General features: G+C 54.9%; 1 protein-coding gene across 3 annotated transcripts in view; it reads right to left on the bottom strand.

Annotated features, from left to right (window-relative positions):
• The window catches only part of LOC138361460 (uncharacterized), a 128,614-nt gene that overhangs the window by 76,875 nt on the left and 32,785 nt on the right, over window positions 1-18,954 (bottom strand). For all 3 annotated transcript variants that reach the window (XM_069320792.1, XM_069320790.1, XM_069320789.1), the window contains 2 exons: window positions 12,576-13,277; window positions 11,693-11,839 (listed from right to left, as the gene is read on the bottom strand). In XM_069320792.1, the coding sequence (XP_069176893.1) occupies window positions 11,693-11,839; window positions 12,576-13,079 (651 nt within the window). In that variant the 5' untranslated portion in view covers window positions 13,080-13,277. The remainder of the gene's footprint in view (window positions 1-11,692; window positions 11,840-12,575; window positions 13,278-18,954) is intronic.

Raw genomic sequence — 18,954 nt, forward strand, 5'->3', positions numbered from 1 at the left:
GCCCCCTTCTACTGGCAAGGGGTTGGTGCTGGACCTGTAGCTCCAGCCCACCTCTACTGGCAGGGGGTTGGTGCTGGACCTGTAGCTCCAGCCCACCTCTACTGGAAGGGGTTTGGTGCTGGACCTGTAGCTCCAGCGCCCCTCTACTGGCAGGGGGTTGGTGCTGGACCTGTAGCTCCAGCACACCTCTAGTGGCAGGGGTTTGGTGCTGGACCTGTAGCTCCAGCCCCCTTCTGCTGGCAGGGTGGTTGGCGCTGGACCTGTAGCTCCAGCCTCCCCCCTCTACTAGCAGGGGTTTGGTGCTGGACCAGTAGCTCCAGCCCCCTCTACTGTCAAGGGGGTTGGTGCTGGACCCGTAGGTCCAAGCCCCCCTTCTACTGGCAGGGGTTTGGTGCTGGACCTGTAGCTCCAGCCCCCTCTACTGTCAAGGGGGTTGGTGCTGGACCCGTAGGTCCAGGCCCCCCTTCTACTTGCAGGGGGTTGGTGCTGGACCTGTAGCTCCATCCCCCCTCTACTGGCAGGGGGTTCGTGCTGGACCTGTAGCTCCAGCCCCCTCTCTACTGGCAGGGGGTTCGTGCTGTAGCTCCAGCACCCCCTCTACGGGCAGGGGGTTCGTGCTGGACTTGTAGCTCCAGCCCCTCTCTTCTGGCAAGGGATTGGTGCTGGACCTGTAGCTCCAGCCCACCTCTAGTGGCAGGGGGTTTTGTGCTGGACCTGTTGCTCCAGCCCCCTCCCCTCTACCGGCAGGGGGGATGGTGCTGGACCTGTAGCTCCAGCCCCCCTCTACTGGCAAGGGGTTGGTGCTGGACCTGTAGCTCCAGCCCACCTCTAGTGGCAGGGGGTTTTGTGCTGGACCTGTTGCTCCAGCCCCCTCCCCTCTACCGGCAGGGGGAATGGTGCTGGACCTGTAGCTCCAGCCCCCCTTTACTGGCAGGGGTTTGGTGCTGGACCTGTAGCTCCAGCGCCCCTTTACTGGCAGGGGGTTGGTGCTGGGCCTGTAGCTCCAGCCCCCCTCTACTAGCAGGGGGTTCGTGCTGGACCTATAGCTCCAGCCCCCCTCTACTGGCAGGGGGGTTCGTGCTGGACCTGTAGCTCCAGCCCTTATCTACTGGAAGGGGGATCGTGCTGTAGCTCCAGCCCCTCTCTACTGGCAGGGGGTTGGTGCTGGACCTATAGCTCCAGCCCCCTTCTACTGGCAGGGGGTTGGTGCTGGACCTGTAGCTCCAGCCCCCTTCTGCTGGCAGGGTGGTTGGTGCTGGACCTATAGCTCCAGCCCCCTCTACTGGCAAGGGGTTGGTGCTGGACCTATAGCTCCAGCCCCCCTCTACTGGCAGGGGGTTGGTGCTGGACCTATAGCTCCAGCCCCCTTTTACTGGCAAGGGGTTGGTGCTGGACCTGTAGCTCCAGCCCCCTTCTGCTGGCAGGGTGGTTGGTGCTGGACCTGTAGCTCCAGCCCACCTCTACTGGCAGGGGTTTGGTGCTGGACCTGTAGCTCCAGCGCCCCTCGACTGGCAGGGGGTTGGTGCTGGACCTGTAGCTCCAGCACACCTCTAGTGGCAGGGGTTTGGTGCTGGACCTGTAGCTCCAGCCCACCTCTACTGGCAGGGGGTTGGTGCTGGACCTGTAGCTCCAGCCCACCTCTAGTGGCAGGGGGTTGGTGCTGGACCTGTAGCTCCAGCGCCCCTCTACTGGCAGGGGTTTGGTGCTGGACCTGTAGCTCCAGCCCCCCTCTACTAGCAGGGGGTTCGTGCTGGACCTGTAGCTCCAGCCCCCCTCAACTGGCAGGGGGTTGGTGCTGGACCTGTAGCTCCAGCCCCCTTCTACTGGCAAGGGGTTCGTGCTGGACCTGTAGCTCCAGCCCCCTTTTACTAGCAAGGGGTTCGTGCTGGACCTGTAGCTCCAGCCCCCTTCTACTGGCAAGGGGTTGGTTCTGGACCTGTAACTCCAGCCCCTTCTACTGTCAGGGTGGTTGGTGCTGGACCTATAGCTCAAACCCCCTTCTACTGGCAAGGGGTTGGTGCTGGACCTGTAGCTCCAGCCCCCTTCTACTGGCAGGGTGGTTGGTGCTGGACCTGTAGCTCCAGCCCCCTTCTACTGGCAAGGGGTTCGTGCTGGACCTGTAGCTCCAGCCCCCTTTTACTAGCAAGGGGTTCGTGCTGGACCTGTAGCTCCAGCCCCCTTCTACTGGCAAGGGGTTGGTTCTGGACCTGTAACTCCAGCCCCTTCTACTGTCAGGGTGGTTGGTGCTGGACCTATAGCTCCAGCCCCCTCTACTGGCAAGGAGTTGGTGCTGGACCTGTAGCTCCAGCCCCCCCTCTACTGGCAGGGGGGTTGGTTCTGGACCTGTAACTCCAGCCCCTTCTGCTGGCAGGGTGGTTGGTGCTGGACCTATAGCTCCAGCCCCCCTCTACTGGCAAGGGGTTGGTGCTGGACCTATAGCTCCAGCCCCCCTCTACTGGCAGGGGGTTGGTGCTGGACCTATAGCTCCAGCTCCCTTCTACTGGCAAGGGGTTGGTGCTGGACCTGTAGCTCCAGCCCTTATCTACTGGAAGGGGGTTCGTGCTGTAGCTCCAGCCCCTCTCTACTGGCAGGGGGTTGGTGCTGGACCTATAGCTCCAGCCCCCTTCTACTGGCAGGGGGTTGGTGCTGGACCTGTAGCTCCAGCCCCCTTCTGCTGGCAGGGTGGTTGGTGCTGGACCTATAGCTCCAGCCCCCCTCTACTGGCAAGGGGTTGATGCTGGACCTATAGCTCCAGCCCCCCTCTACTGGCAAGGGGTTGGTGCTGGACCTATAGCTCCAGCCCCCCTCTACTGGCAGGGGGTTGGTGCTGGACCTATAGCTCCAGCTCCCTTCTACTGGCAAGGGGTTGGTGCTGGACCTGTAGCTCCAGCCCCCTTCTGCTGGCAGGGTGGTTGGTGCTGGACCTGTAGCTCCAGCCCACCTCTACTGGCAGGGGGTTGGTGCTGGACCTGTAGCTCCAGCCCCCTTCTACTGGCAGGGTGGTTAGTGCTGTACCTGTAGCTCCAGCCCCTCTACTGGCAAGGAGTTGGTGCTAGAACTGTAGCTCCAGCCCTCCCTCTACTGGCAAGGGGATCGTGCTGGACCTGCAGCTCCAGCCCCCTTCTGCTGGCAGGGTGGTTGGTGCTGGACCTGTAGCTCCAGCGCCCCTCTACTGGCAGGGGGTTGGTGCTGGACCTGTAGCTCCAGCACACCTCTAGTGGCAGGGGTTTGGTGCTGGACCTGTAGCTCCAGCCCACCTCTACTGGCAGGGGGTTGGTGCTGGACCTGTAGCTCCAGCCCACCTCTAGTGGCAGGGGTTTGGTGCTGGACCTGTAGCTCCAGCGCCCCTCTACTGGCAGGGGTTTGGTGCTGGACCTGTAGCTCCAGCCCCCCTCTACTAGCAGGGGGTTCGTGCTGGACCTGTAGCTTCAGCCCCCTCTACTGGCAGGGGGTTGGTGCTGGACCTGTAGCTCCAGCCCCCCTCTACTGGCAGGGGGTTGGTTCTGGACCTGTAACTCCGGCCCCTTCTACTGTCAGGGTGGTTGGTGCTGGACCTATAGCTCAAACCCCCTTCTACTGGCAAGGGGTTGGTGCTGGACCTGTAGCTCCAGCCCCCTTCTACTGGCAGGGTGGTTGGTGCTGGACCTGTAGCTCCAGCCCCCTCTACTGGCAGGGGGTTGGTGCTGGACCTGTAGCTCCAGCCCCCCTCTACTGGCAGGGGGTTGGTGCTGGACCTGTAGCTCCAGCCGCCCCCCCCCCTCTACTGGCAGGGGGTTGGTGCTGGACCTGTAGCTCCAGCCCCCCCCCCTCTACTGGCAGGGGGTTGGTGCTGGACCTGTAGCTCCAGCCCCCCCCCCCTCTACTGGCAGGGGGTTGGTGCTGGACCTGTAGCTCCAGCCTCCCCCCCTCTACTGGCAGGGGGTTGGTGCTGGACCTGTAGCTCCAGCCCCCCTTCTACTAGCAAGGGGTTGGTGCTGGACCTGTAGCTCCAGCCCCCCTTCTACTGGCAGGGGGGTTGGTGCTGGACCTGTAGCTCCAGCCCACGTCTACTGGCAGGGGGTTGGTGCTGGACTTGTAGCTCCAGCCCCCTTCTACTGGCAGGGTGGTTGGTGCTGGACCTGTAGCTCCAGCCCCCTCTACTGGCAGGGGGTTGGTGCTGGACCTGTAGCTCCAGCCCCCCTCTACTGGCAGGGGGTTGGTGCTGGACCTGTAGCTCCAGCCCCCCCCCCCCCCCCAGTCTACTGGCAGGGGGTTGGTGCTGGACCTGTAGCTCCAGCCCCCTTCTACTGGCAGGGTGGTTGGTGCTGGACCTGTAGCTCCAGCCCCTCTACTGGCAGGGGGTTGGTGCTGGGCCTGTAGCTCCAGCCCCCCTCTACTGGCAAGGGGTTGGTGCTGGACCTGTAGCTCCAGCTCCCCTTCTACTGGCAAGGGGTTGGTGCTGGACCTGTAGCTCCAGCCCCCTTCTACTGGCAGGGGGGTTGGTGCTGGACCTGTAGCTCCAGCCCCCTCTACTGGCAGGGGATTGGGGCTGGATCTGTAGCTCAAGCCCCCCTCTACTGGCAGGGGGTTGGTGCTGGACCTGTAGCTCCAGCCCCCCCCTCTACTGGCAGGGGGTTGATGCTGGACCTGTAGCTCCAGCAACCCTCTACTGGCAGGGGGTTAGTGCTAGACCTGTAGCTCCAGCCCCCTTCTACTGGCAGAGGGGTTGGTGCTGGACCTGTAGCTCCAGCCCCCTCTACTGGCAGGGGATTGGGGCTGGATCTGTAGCTCCAGCCCCCCTCTACTGGCAGGGGGTTGGTGCTGGACCTGTAGCTCCAGCCCCCCCTCTACTGGCAGGGGGTTGATGCTGGACCTGTAGCTCCAGCAACCCTCTACTGGCAGGGGGGGTTGGTGCTGCCATTGTTTGGGAGTTTGATGGCAGTTTCAAGGCTTCAGTCTCTTCGAACACATCAGTGGTCTGTTTTGGTTCACTGTCTTCCTGGATGCTTTCCCGGTAGGTTGGTGGAGTGTCACCCGCTCTCTGTGCCTCTGTGAGGGGGCCAGGATCCCGGGTTCAATAGTGGATCACGGGTTCAATCACCATGCAGGACAGAAGTGGTTCACATGTTTCCTTTCACCGGTTCCACCTGTTCACCTACCAGTAAATATTTATCCCAGAGGTAGGAAACTATTGTAAATTTTATGTTAAGGAAAGTCAGTAGTTGACCTTGGGGAACCTCGATAAACTTAGGAACAGGCTTCCTCTCAAAACGCACCTCAGTATCTTGTGATATGACCTATGAGAGAAAATAAAAAACCAGCGTTGAATGTAATGAAACGCCATTTTCTGGGTGAGTCCCGGAGGCTCCCCGGAGCTATCCCAGGCTGATATGCTAATGTCAGACTTTGGCATCAGTCATGTGTATGGAGTTCTTAGGCCTACCGGGGACCACGGCCAGAACCGGGCCCCCTCAGAGAGGCAAGGGGAGCAATGGCCTATAGAAGCCCCCGTGTAGTTGGAAGCATTCTATGTCTGCCATCGACCGGAACAGGCACCCAGAAAGGTAAGCGCCCCAAAACAAACCCCTATTCTGGTTAAAATTGCTACCTAATACCGAACTAGTGGATAGAACTCCCCAACCGAAAACAAGCAAATTAGTGTGACGTCACACACTGCCGCGCCGCTGTCTGCGCAGCTCCCCCCTCCCCGGGAGGGGGAAGGGGGAGCCCCAGACCCCCCGCGCCGGCTACCCACACCTCAGTTCTTAAGGCTGGATGTCAAAAACGCGAAAAAACGCCGACCGGAGGGAGGGAGGGATGCCGGGGAGCCTCCGGGACTCACCCAGAAAATGGCGTTTCATTACATTCAACGCTGGTTTTCCGGGGGGAGCCCCGTCGGCTCCCCGGAGCTAACTACCCACAGACAGAAAAAGAGGGACTTACCCGGGAGGCGGTCGTCGCTCACCCCTCAACTCGAAGCCGAGACAACTGGCTGCAACCGCCGACCCAAAGCAACACAGGCCCGACGAGGGCCAGGGACATTCACAAGGTAACGAGCAGCCAGGACCCTGTTCGACCGCCAAAATCCCCGCGCCCGAATATCAGACCAAGACATATTCCCAAAGACGGCAGCAAGAGCCGCGAACTTACGAACGTCATGGGCACGGGGATAGACCGCAGGCTGGCTAGACCTAATAACCCTGCGGACGACCTGAGAGACCCGAACCCGCGAACAGGGAAGAAGGGAAACCGGATCAACCCACAGCGCGTCCCCGGACACAGAAGCTGTGGCGCGCAAATAACGGCGAAGCGCCGCAACCGGACACAAAACATGATGCACCCCCGGCCTGACCAACCAAGCATCGACCACCCATGGACCCCTCCGGAACGCAGCAGTCTCATTCTTCGCCAGAAAAGAAGGAGACGGCTGCAAACGAACAAAACTATCACCACGACCAAAAGAGCAGAAACCCCTGCGCCGGAGGAGAGCATGAAGCTCCCCCACCCGACCCCCAGAGGCCAAAGCCAACAAGAAAAGTGCCTTGGAAAAACAATCCTGGACCGAAGGGGCCACAACGAAACGAGGAGATGAAAGGAAAGCGAGCACTCTGTCCAAAGACCAGGACGGCTCAGGCGACGCATGAGCAGGCCGGAGGTGAAACAATGCACGAGACAGCTTGCGAAACGGCGCAGACGTAACATCGATACCGAAAGCAAGCTGAAGCGGCTCCGCCAGCGCCGCACGATACGAAGCGACAGTGTTAGGCATAAGATGACGGTCCTGAAACAACCACGAGAGGAAGGACAAGACCACCCGAACAGACAAGGAGCTAACACGACGAAGACGCAAAAAGAAACGGAAGGACCGCCAGGAAACTTCATACTGCCGCCGAGAAGAAGCCCTCAGGTGGGACACCAACAAGGAGGCCACCTGATCACCATAGAGATGATGATAGACTCGAGTCAAAAAAACCATACGCGAAGACTCGAGGAGAAGATCGAACCAGCTACGTGACGTACCAGCCCGATCTGCTGAAAGAGGCGGAGCCGCGGGAAAACCCTCGGGTTCGGACACCGAGCAACCAGCGCCTGAAACCAAGGCTGGGCCGGCCACCAAGGGGCCAGAAGGACAACTCTCCCCCGGTAAGTCTCTAAGCGAGTCAGGACCTGGAGCAACAGCCGAACTGGGGGAAAGAGGTACAGGAACCCCCACCTCGACCAGTCGAGCCGAAAGGCATCGACCCCGACGGCCTCGCAATCGGGGAAGGGCGCCGCATAAACGGGAAGACGCCGCGACCACGCCGACGCGAAGAGGTCCACCTCGGGGCGCCCGAACGTCTGGCAAAGCCAACGGAAGGACTCGTCGTCGACCGTCCACTCCGTGGAGAGGGGAACGAAGCGAGACAGGGCGTCGGCCAAGACGTTGGACACGCCCCGTACGTGAACCGCCAGGAGAGCCAAACCCCGAGAACTCAGCAGACGAGTCACCCGAAGCGACCAACCCCAAAGAGACAAGGACCGCATCGAACCCCCGCGGTTCAGGCAATGAACCACCGGAGAGCAGTCCGAATGGAGCCGAATCGTCGATCCGCGGGCCACCCGAATCCTCCCCAGAGCAAACCACACTGCCGCGAACTCCCGCACCGTACTGTGAGCTCGACGGAAGGACGGATCCCAACGCCCCTGGCCGGCCTGGTGAGCACTGGTCACAAAACCCCAGCCGAGAGACGACGCATCCGTGTACACATCGAGCGAGGGCTCGGGTAGGCGCCAAGGCACTGAACCCCGAAAAACCCGAAGAGGAAGCCGGTGACGCAGCAACCGACGCAAGTCCTCCGGGGGTCGAACTCTGCGATCGCGAGAGAGGCGGAAGGGGGAACCCCGAAGGAACCAGAACAGCCGTCGAAGCCAAACCCGACCCGGCGGGTAGACCACCATTGCAAAGTTCAGGCTCCCGCACAGCCCCTCGAGCAACCGCCGGGTGACCCGAGGGCCCTCCAGAAACAGACGAAGGCGGGACCGCAGCCGCAGGAGAGACTCCGGAGGGAGAGACAAGGAGGCGGTCCGAGAGTCCCACACGAGACCCAGCCAAGTCCGAACCTGAGAGGGAACCAGATGGGACTTCCTCCAGTTCACCAAGAACCCGAACCCGGCGAGCTGGGAAAGAACCAAATCCCTGGCTAGCAAGCAAGCTGACTGGCTGGGAGCCCAAACCAGCCAGTCGTCGAGGTAGGCCAACACCCGAACACCTAGGAGACGCAAACGAGCCACCACAACCCGTGTAAGGCGTGTGAACACGCGAGGTGCCAGGTTCAACCCGAATGGGAGACAACGAAAGCGGTAACTCAGACGCCCCACTACAAAACCGAGCCAGTCCCTGAACCGCGGATGAATCGGGACATGCCAATAAGCGTCCCGGAGGTCCAGGGACACCATCCAAGCACCCGGCTCCAAGAGGAGCCGAACCTGAGACAGCGTAGTCATCCGAAAGGAGGGGCAATGAACCCAGGGGTTCAGACGGGACAAGTCCAGAATGAACCGCAGGTCCGCGCAGTCCCGTTTCGGAACCGGAAACAGACGGGAAACCCATCTGAGGGACGACGTCGTTTCGACGACGCCCAAGCGTACCCACTCCAAGACGACTCGACAGAGCGCAGGGGAAGAAGCCTGCCCCGCCAGCCCCGACCCCCCAAAGGGGGGAGGGGCCACCCAACGCCACCGCAGGCCGTGAGACACGACCCGAAAGGCCCACGAATCGTGGGACCAGGCGCGGGCGAACAGCGCAAGCCGCCCCCCCCATCGCCCCGTCAAAGGGGCAAACCGCGAAAGGGCCGGCGACCCTTACGAGACCCAGAACCCCACACAGCGCGAACACCGCGCCGACCAGACGAGGGAGGGTCCGCAGGAGGAGCCAACCCCAAACCTGACACCAGAGGCCTACCACGACGAGAGGAACCCCGAGCCCTGGCACGACCTTTCCGGGAAGACCCACCCCGGGACCCCCGGAAAACCAACAAGTCCGACATCGGACGACAAGCCGCCGACGCAGCCTGAATAAACTGCGCCACGGCCGACTCCCCAAACAGGAGAGGACAAAAAGGTGAAGAACGCCTAAGAGCCAGAGCCCAAGCAGATTCCACGGAGGAACCCAGCACCGCCTGCCGACACGCGAGACGGGAAGCATAGAACAGGGAAACCGCATCCCGCAAAATCGGCGTGAACAGCTTCAACAAGGCAGCCGACGAACGCGCAGCCGAGGACAAGGTGCCGGACCCCGGGACGGACCCAAGCGTCCCCACATCCTCCACGAGCCAATCCGAAGACAGCTCCAGGAGGGAAAAGAACCGCAAGGCCGAACACAAAAGGCCCCGAGCGCGCAAGTCCTCCGCCACGAGCGCCGCCGAAAGGGAGGGAACCTGCACATGGAGCTGAATAACGCCCACATCGCGGGGAAGGGCAGGGGCAAACAAGCACTCATTCAGGTACTCAAGTTCACCCCCCAGGAAAACCTGAAGCACCGTGGAAGCTTCCCGCCACTCCAGCGTGCGGGAACGACAGAAGGAATGCCAGGAATCCAGACCAAACAAGGGGCAGTCTGCTAGCCAGGATGACTCCGGAACCTCGTAACGGAGCCAGAAAGGGAACGAAGTCCCAAACCTGAACGTGGACGGATCCATTTCCGAGGCATAATCCGGGTCACGCAGGAGGTAAGCTGCAAAGGCCGCTCGCACCACACCAGGTTGGATGCGATAAGCCGAAAACCTCCGGAAGGACGGAACCGACGTACCCGGGGGAACACGGAACCGTACCCGGGGAGGGGCCGACACCAAATCCAACTCGTACGCAGAGGGGGGGAAAGAAAACCCCACTCCTTGTAACAATAAGCCCCACTCAGTGGGAAGAAAAACCCAGGCGGGGTCCAGCGGGGCCCAAGGCCCCCCAAGTCAGCCCCTCCCCAGCCTCGAGGTCCGTCACCACAGGACCCGAGGCCGAGTCCTCTCCCCAAGCCCCGACCCCACAAGACAAGGACGGAGCAGCCGGAAAAGCTGGAGGAAGGGGGGCCCACTGGTCAGACCCTGAAGCTTCGGCCGGGAGACAAGACTCGGATGCCTCTGCCACCCCCCCCGGAAGGGGCAACCCCCGAAGCTGCCCGAGTCTCGAGATCAAGTAACCCCTGCTCCGACCCCGAAACCCTCAGACGCTTCGGGGCCGGAAGCAGGGGCGGGGGACCAGAACGAACAGAAGGGGAAGGACGAGGAGGTGCGGACTGAACCAGGATCGAAGCGACCCCCCACCCCCAAGTCCGGGTCTCGAAAAGCAAAGCGGGGCAGCCCCGGGGCATCCGGGGAAGCAACCAACCGAGCGCGTTGCAACAGACGAAACCTAGACTGCAACGCACGTGCCGCCTGTACCCGAATAGAATCATCAGAGGATTGGGTAAATTGAGTCACAAGCAAGCAGCAACACTCACAGGACTCAGGGTCGAAAGTATCACCGACCCAACAGGCAGCGTGGCAGAGGCAAAAACAATGAGGGTCACCCTGAGACAAGGGGACCGAGCAACCCTCAAACTCGCACACAGCGAGTGGGGACTCCGGGGTCACATCCATCGGACCCACGCGCCCCCTAGGGGATTCCCAGGGTCCTGAGCGTTTACTTTAAGAGGACTCGCGCTCAGGTAGTCCCAGGCAGGGTGCTGCAAACCGGCGCCCAAAACTACCAAGCAAACTTCTAAAGCTGAACCCCAGGGACGTGTACACTCACGGGGACCTAGCAGGGGGCGCCACCGAGGAGAACAATGGAAGGGCAAAAACAAACTGAATAAAATGACAGAACCCCCCACCAGGCAAAAACAAAAAGAAAAACAAAACCCCGCAAGAGGACAGCGAACCCCAAGGAACAGAGCCGGCCGCGATGTCGGGAAGTACAAGCTGAGCAGCACCCTGCGCCCCTACCAGTGCAAACTGCCTCTTACCTGCCGGTAACAAGGGAGAACAGAACACCCAAGAGCCCAACAGGCAGCCGAAAAACCGAAAGGTAAAACGGACCAGCAGAGGCAGACCCCGAGGAGCCTGTGGAAGGTGGCCCCAAGCCCCAAGGGCAGTACTTACAGGGCACCTAGGGAAGGCAGCCCTAGGCGCATGCAGCCCTAGGCGCATGCAGCCCGAGTACTGAAGATAACTCCTGGCTCTCGCACCCACAAAACTAACACCACACTCAAAGCACAGTGCAGTAGCGACACCGGAGCCAGAGCACACGACCATCGCCTATAGCATCAGCCTCAAGAACTGAGGTGTGGGTAGCCGGCGCGGGGGGTCTGGGGCTCCCCCTTCCCCCTCCCGGGGAGGGGGGAGCTGCGCAGACAGCGGCGCGGCAGTGTGTGACGTCACACTAATTTGCTTGTTTTCGGTTGGGGAGTTCTATCCACTAGTTCGGTATTAGGTAGCAATTTTAACCAGAATAGGGGTTTGTTTTGGGGCGCTTACCTTTCTGGGTGCCTGTTCCGGTCGATGGCAGACATAGAATGCTTCCAACTACACGGGGGCTTCTATAGGCCATTGCTCCCCTTGCCTCTCTGAGGGGGCCCGGTTCTGGCCGTGGTCCCCGGTAGGCCTAAGAACTCCATACACATGACTGATGCCAAAGTCTGACATTAGCATATCAGCCTGGGATAGCTCCGGGGAGCCGACGGGGCTCCCCCCGGAAAACTTACTGTTAATTGCTTCTGGGGGATCTCTCCAGTGATTTCCTGAACTTTATTCATGATGCTGGAGGCTGAGTTTCCCAGGTGTACGGGGTCAGCTGTGGCACCTGTCTCTGTGGTCATCATCTCTAGGGCCTCCCTGATGGTCTCCTGCACCTGTCATTACCAACACAAACATTAATGGTGGAGGCTGAGTCTCCCAGGTGTACGGGGTCAGCTGTGGCACCTGTCTCTGTGGTCATCATCTCCAGGGCCTCCCTGATGGTCTTCTGCACCTGTCATTACCAACACAAACATTAATGGTGGAGACTGAGTCTCCCAGGTGTACGGGGTCAGCTGTGGCACCTGTCTCTGTGGTCATCATCTCCAGGGCCTCCCTGATGGTCTCCTGCACCTGTCATTACCAACACAAACATTAATGTGGAACCTGGACTATAATGAAGCATCAGGCTCTGAGTAAAGTAACTGGATTATAATGAAGCATCAGGCTCTGAGTAAAGTAACTGGACTATAATGAAGCATCAGGCACTGAGTAAAGTAACTGGACTATAATGAAGCATCAGGCTCTGAGTAAAGTAACTTGACTATAATGAAGTATCAGGCACTGAATAAAGTAACTGGACTATAATGAAATCATCTCAAGATAATGAAGCATCAGACTGAGTAAAGTAATTTGACAATGTAAGTAATGTTTCTCTACACTGACCACAGTGTAGAGAAACACCAAGATGACAGTTGACTTTATTAATAACAATGTTTCAGGTGTTTGAGCAAAAAGTTTCCTATATATAAAGCCTACTCTCATCTTGATGTGTGTCCATGTCAAAAGTGTTTATATAGAGGCAATACGACACTCAGTTGGGTGAGAACAATGTGACCTTCAGCAACGTACCTTCACTGAGGTGTGGACAGTCTTGACATCTGGGAAGAGTTCCTGGCACTTCTGGAGCCAATTTTCTACCTCCATGTTGCATTGGTCAACTTCATTGATGGTCATGAATACTTCCTGTGCTGTGTTGCCTGTGTCGAGACTCCCCAACATGGCCTGCAGCTGAGTCTTCCCTTCCTCTCCTTGTGTTGTCATATCCACCACACTGGTATCCTCCAGTTCCAAGAGTTTCATTGCTGACTTGTTCTGCTCTACCAGAGCATAAAGTCTGTCCTGGAGCTGGAGGTGGCAAGTCTTCCAGTCCCCCAGCTGCCCCCGGTACTCCCTCAGCTGGGACAGTACCTCTTCACAGCTAGTAATGAGGCTGCTGATGCTGCTCTTCTGCTCCTCCACCATGGAATGTAACTTCTTGCTGATTCCTCTTGCAGGAGCTTTAATGGGTTTTGCTGGTAACGTTTTCTCTGGTACAACCTTGATACCTTTTAGTTTTCTGATAAGAGCTTCCATACCATAATTAATTGGGAACCGAGTAGCAGCTGTGGCAGCATGCTCGGCACGGCAGCTGGGGCAGGTCAGCTGCCCATTCTTGTTAGCATTGTCAATACACTGGGAGCAGAATGTGTGGCCGCACGGCAGTGTGCGAGGCCGTAGCTGATTGTCATCATAATTGTTAAAACACACTGAACATTCCTCTGGGTTGTTATCCTGTGGAAAAAAATATTTGGTTAAGCTAGAAGAATTTACAACAAAAAGCAATATTACAGTATTGTACTGTATTTACCAATACAAATTACATAATATTTATATAATTTCTTTGTACAGAGGAGCCTCGGTATTTGCACTGCTAAGAATTCGCACTTTTCGGTATTCAGACGCTGTGTTCATGTTCGGTATTCGTCTGTTTGCTCGGCATTCAGATGTAAACACGCGTCCCTGATGCATCAGTTTCACCATAGCTGTTGTTCAGTGCACAACCTACTACACTTTTTTCTTGGATATTTTTTATATTCTTATTGTAAATAAGTCACCATGTCACCTATGAAAGTTTGTAATATGAGCCTAGCAAAAAGAAAAATGGTTAGAATCATGATACAGATGAAGAAAGAACTCACAGCTAAATATGAGAGTGGTACCTGAGTGTCAGCTCTTGTTACAGAGTTTGTTATGCCTAACTCTAGTTCTCTATTAAAAGAAATGTGTGCAAAATGAGGGAAAGTGTAAACCTTTTCTTGAAATTATCACCTTGAAAAACTGTTACAAATCTGTTGAATGACAGTGCTATGACTTACTTTAAAAACATTTTAATGCACAGGCAAAAACAATCATCCTTGGACAAGTTTCTTGTAAGGAAAACATTCAGTGAGTGTAATGAGGGAAACAGAAAAAGACAGAAAAGAGAAAGAACATCAGAAGCACAACTTCCAGAAGTTTTAATGTTAGGGAACTCCCCTGCCAAAGAACATCTCTCTTCCTCTGCCTCACTAGTTTCCATATATGCCATCAACTCTCTGAAGTACAGGTAAAGTGTAGTGTGTTAGCATTTATTCCATTTAATTACTGTATAACTATACAGTATTTATTTTTGTGGTTTGGAACTGATTAATCCAATATACATTATTCCTTACTAGCTGTACTTGGCCACACGTTGCTGTGGCTCAGCAACGCATGTGCGATCTTGAGCCACAGCAACTTTTCCTTGTATCCCAGTCCTCCCCACCATTCCGCGGTCCCCTCATCCTCCCAACCATTCCTCACTCCCCCTTACCCTCGTCCTCCTAACCATTCCCCACTCCATCATCCCCTCGTCCTCCAAACTATCTCTCACTCCCCCGTCAACTCATCCTCCCTACCATTCCCCCCCTCCACAGTCCCCTCATCCTCTTCACCATCACCAACTCCCCTGTACCCTTGTCCTCCCCACCATTCTCCATTCCCCAGTCCCCTCGGTCCCCACCATCCCCAACTCCCCAGACTAAAGAGCCTAAAACTGTATTCCCTTGAGCGCAGGCGGGAGAGGTACATAATAATTTACACGTGGAAAATATTAGAGGGGCTGGTCCCAAACCTGCACACAGAAATAACATCACATGAGACCAGAAGACATGGCAGGATGTGCAAAATACCCCTGTTGAAAAGCAGAGGTGCAACAGGTACTCTGAGAGAGAACTCTATCAACATCAGAGGCCCGAGACTGTTCAACACGCTTCCACTACACATAAGGGGCATAACTGGCCGACCCCTCACAGTGTTCAAGAGAGAACTGGATAAGCACCTCCAAAGGATACCTGATCAACCAGGCTGTGACTCATACGTCAGACTGCGAGCAGCCGCGTCCAACAGCCTGGTTGATCAGTCCGGCAACCAGGAGGCCTGGTCTATGACCGGGGCGGGGAGACGCTAAGCCCCGGAAGCACCTCAAGGTAACCTCAAGGTAACCTCAAGGTAACCCCCATCTCCTCGTCCTTCCCACCATTACCCCCCCTCCTCCTCTGTCTCCCTCACCATCCCCCCACTCCCGTCCCCTCGTCCTCCCCACCATTCCCCACCTCCGTCCCCTCCACCATTCCCTACTCCCTCATCCGATACATTCCCAAATGATCTGATGTTCCATTAGAAAATTGGGAACATCAAATGATCTGATGTTCCCATCACTGAAATATAAGAAAAACAGTTAAAAAAAATGAAAAAAATTTAAAAAATTCTATACAGTACTCACAAAATTTATGTTATGATAAAAACACAGCTCAATTCCAACTCCATGTCACACAAAATAATTACTGTAGACACTCGATTATCCGGGATTCGAATATCCGGAAAACCCCCTTATAGAGTACGGCCAAAATTGTGACCGGATAAAGTTCTCAATATCCAGCCAAAATGTCCTTAGGAGCCGGAAAATCTGGGCCAGTTAATAACTTGCTGCCTATGTTGCAATATCCGGACAGTCAGCCGGACAACGAGTGAATTGTTCGGATAGGAAAGCCAGGCCGTGGGCCGTACCGTATTAATCCCGTATGGCTGTGGCTTGAGGCGCATGGTGTAGGCAGGGGTGGGTAGGTTGTGTTAGGAGAGAGAGGAGCGTTGGGAGGGGACCACCTAGGGGGGTAAGGGAGATGTGGAGCAGCCTATACACTACAGTACAGTAATTACCATTAACCCTTTAACTGCACAACGCACCTGCAAGCCCAGGCTTCGGGTGTTTTTATTTTTCATGTTCCATTCAAAACTCCCGCAGCTACATGGGGTTCACATCAGCTTCCTCAGGGCTCTTGTAAACAGATGCCATCTTTAAAAAAAATCATGGTCCACATTGCCGGGTGCCAGAGCCTCAGTAGTGAGTGAGCAACCAAGGCTGGAGCTCGCAGCATGAGCGCACAGCACTGCTGTTCAGTGTGTGACCACAGCATCGCCTAATATTGTCAAAATCTATATATAATCTGTTTTATTTAGCCATGATAGTATTATAGAAGAGCCCGAGTGTGATAATAACTGGGTACAGTGTTCAATTATCAGTGATTCAATGCTGTTCACGATGTTCACAGCACTAGCCACAGCACCACAGCATTATTTCGTCCATGTAGGAACCTTCAAACTACTTTTTAGGTTCCTTTTCAAAATAAACTTGTGGTCAATTATTCATTTACAGGTATTAGTGACCAGGATTGTGGTTATATTGAGCGTTGTGCGTAGAAAGGAGGAAGTTTGGTGAGGGAGGGAGGAAGGGAGAGAATTGAGGTAGCCTCACTGTGTGGCAGTAACTCTTGTCTTGCTCACCATACTAGCTTCGTGGTTCACTATGGGGAACACACATGTACATGGGTATATACAGTGTGTGTGGAATAGTGTAATAACAGCACCAAAAGTATGCTGTGAGGAGCTATTTTGGCGAGGGAGGTAACGTCGTAATTGTAGCATCGTCTGCTGTCTGCTGTGTGATTTTTCATGCAGTGTATGGTGGCCATTGTGCTGTTTGGACACAATACCGGATTACTTGCATAGTTCTGGTAAATAAAACATGTAGATAGGTATATATATCATGTGTAAATTGTGTAATAAATGCAATAACAGTATGGTGGGAGGAGCAATGTTGGCGAGTAAGATGTTAGAGTGAGGAGGGCTGGCTGGGTGTGGCTGCTCACACTCGCGGTGTTCTGAGTGTGTTGATGGTGAATGTATATAGTGTGTGACAGTGTATAGTCTGTAAATAGATTGTATATATACATAAATTAGCATGATACATGGTAAATATGTGCAACATATGTGTACACAAGTGTCACGCACGTAACACAGTGTCTTCAGACAGTACGGATGTTTTACTGCCATAATATAGTGTACGTGTTCATTATACATAGGATTAGCATATAAAAACAAATAAAATGTATTTGGAACTGTGCGCAAAAAATGTGCAAAAATATATTCGCGGCAACTCGCGCGCCCCGCCCCAGGGTGCCCCACCGGCCCCGGGAGCATACTGCTCTGGCGCACGGGGAATTATGACATCACGGCCCACCTTTCGGACCCCATAGCAGCCAAAGTAAGTACAATTTCGAACTTGCGTTGCTATACCCATATACAGTGGTACCTCGGAATGCGATTGTCCCTGTATGCGAGGTTTTCGGAAGGCGAGCAGTATTTACTCCAAAAATTTGTCTCGGAAGGCGATGGTTACTTCGGGACGCGAGTTTGTTGATACGCGTACAGGCCGACCTAGCGCGTGGTGGTTCGGCGATCGTCGCCCCTCTGACCCGCTGCCCCTCAGTTTACCATTGTCTCGCGCTCAGTGACTACCCCCACATCAATTCTTCTCGCGGATTTTCAGTGTTTTGTTGGATTTTTTGTGATTTGTCTATACAATTTGTTATTATATATCTCACCATGGGTCCCAAGAAAGCCAGTGGTAAGGATAAAGGCCAGAAAGCTCATGTGAGGATGACAATAGAGGAGAAACAAGAGATCATTCGGAAGCATGAGAACGGTACACGTGTTGTTGAACTTTGTAGGCAGTACAACAAAGCCACATCAACAATATGCACTATACTTAAGAAGAAAAATAAGATTATGGGTGCTAATGTGGCAAAAGGAGTAAGAACATTAACGGCACAAAGACCACAAATACTTGAAGAAGTGGAAAAGTTGTTATTAATTTGGATACACGACAAGGAGTTGAGGGGTGATAGTGTTTAGGAGGCCATTATTTGTGAGAAAGCCAGGGTGTTGCACGAAGACCTTCTAAAGAAGACCCCTGCAACGAGTGATGCAGATAAGAAAGAGTTTAAGGCAAGCAGGGGCTGGTTTGAAAAATTTAGAAAGATAAGTGGTATCCATAGTGTTACAAGGCATGGGGAGGCAGCCAGCTCAGACAAACCAGCCGCTGGACGATTTATTGAAGAATTTAAGAGTTTGCAGAGACTGGGGGATACCTACCGCAACAAGTGTTTAATTGTGATGAAACAGGACTGTTTTGGAAAAGAATGCCTAAGAGGACATACATTACCAAGGAGGAAAAAGCATTGCCTGGACACAAGCCTATGAAAGATAGGTTTACGCTTGTGCTGTGTGGAAATGCGAGTGGCGATTTGAAAATTAAACCCTTGCTAGTGTATCATTCTGAAAATCCAAGGGTTTTCAAACAGTATAATGTGCAGAAAACCCATTTGTGTGTGATGTGGAAGTCTAATAAAAAAGCATGGGTGACTAGGCTTATTTTTTCGGAGTGGGTGAATGAAGTGCTGTGCCCTGCCATAGAAAAATATCTGCAGGAGAAACAATTGCCACTCAAAGCCGTGCTTCTCCTTGACAATGCTCCTGCTCATCCTCCAGGCTTGGAAGATGATTTGTTGCCTAAATACAATAAATTCCTCACAGTTAAATTCCTTCCTCCTAACACCACTCCTCTAATTCAGCCTATGGACCAGAAAATCATAGCGAATTTTAAGAAACTGTATGAAAGGGCACTTTTCCGGAAATGTTTTCAAGTGACTGAAGCCACAAACCTCACCCTCAAAGAGTTCTGGAGAGAGCATTTTAACATTTGTAGTGCTTTAAAACTCGTTGACAAAGCCTGGCAAGAAGTGACTCAAAGAACCCTGATCTCTGGCTGGAGAAAATTGTGGCCTGAAGGTGTGAGAGAACTAGACTTTGAGGGGTTTGAGCCTATAAATGATGCGCCTATTGTTGAGGAAATTGTTAGTCTAGGCCAGCAAATGGGCTTGGAATTGGATGGTGGTGATGTGGAGGACTTGGTGGAAGAACACAACGAAGAACTGACCACCGAAGAACTCCTAGCCCTTCAACAGGAACAGCAAGCCAACGCAGCAGCGAATGATTCTGCAGTGGAGGAGGAGGTGGCAGCAGCACCAACAGCACCAGCGAATGTCCCTTC

Source organism: Procambarus clarkii, unplaced genomic scaffold (genome assembly GCF_040958095.1).
Source record: "Procambarus clarkii isolate CNS0578487 unplaced genomic scaffold, FALCON_Pclarkii_2.0 HiC_scaffold_406, whole genome shotgun sequence".
NCBI lineage: Eukaryota > Metazoa > Arthropoda > Malacostraca > Decapoda > Cambaridae > Procambarus > Procambarus clarkii.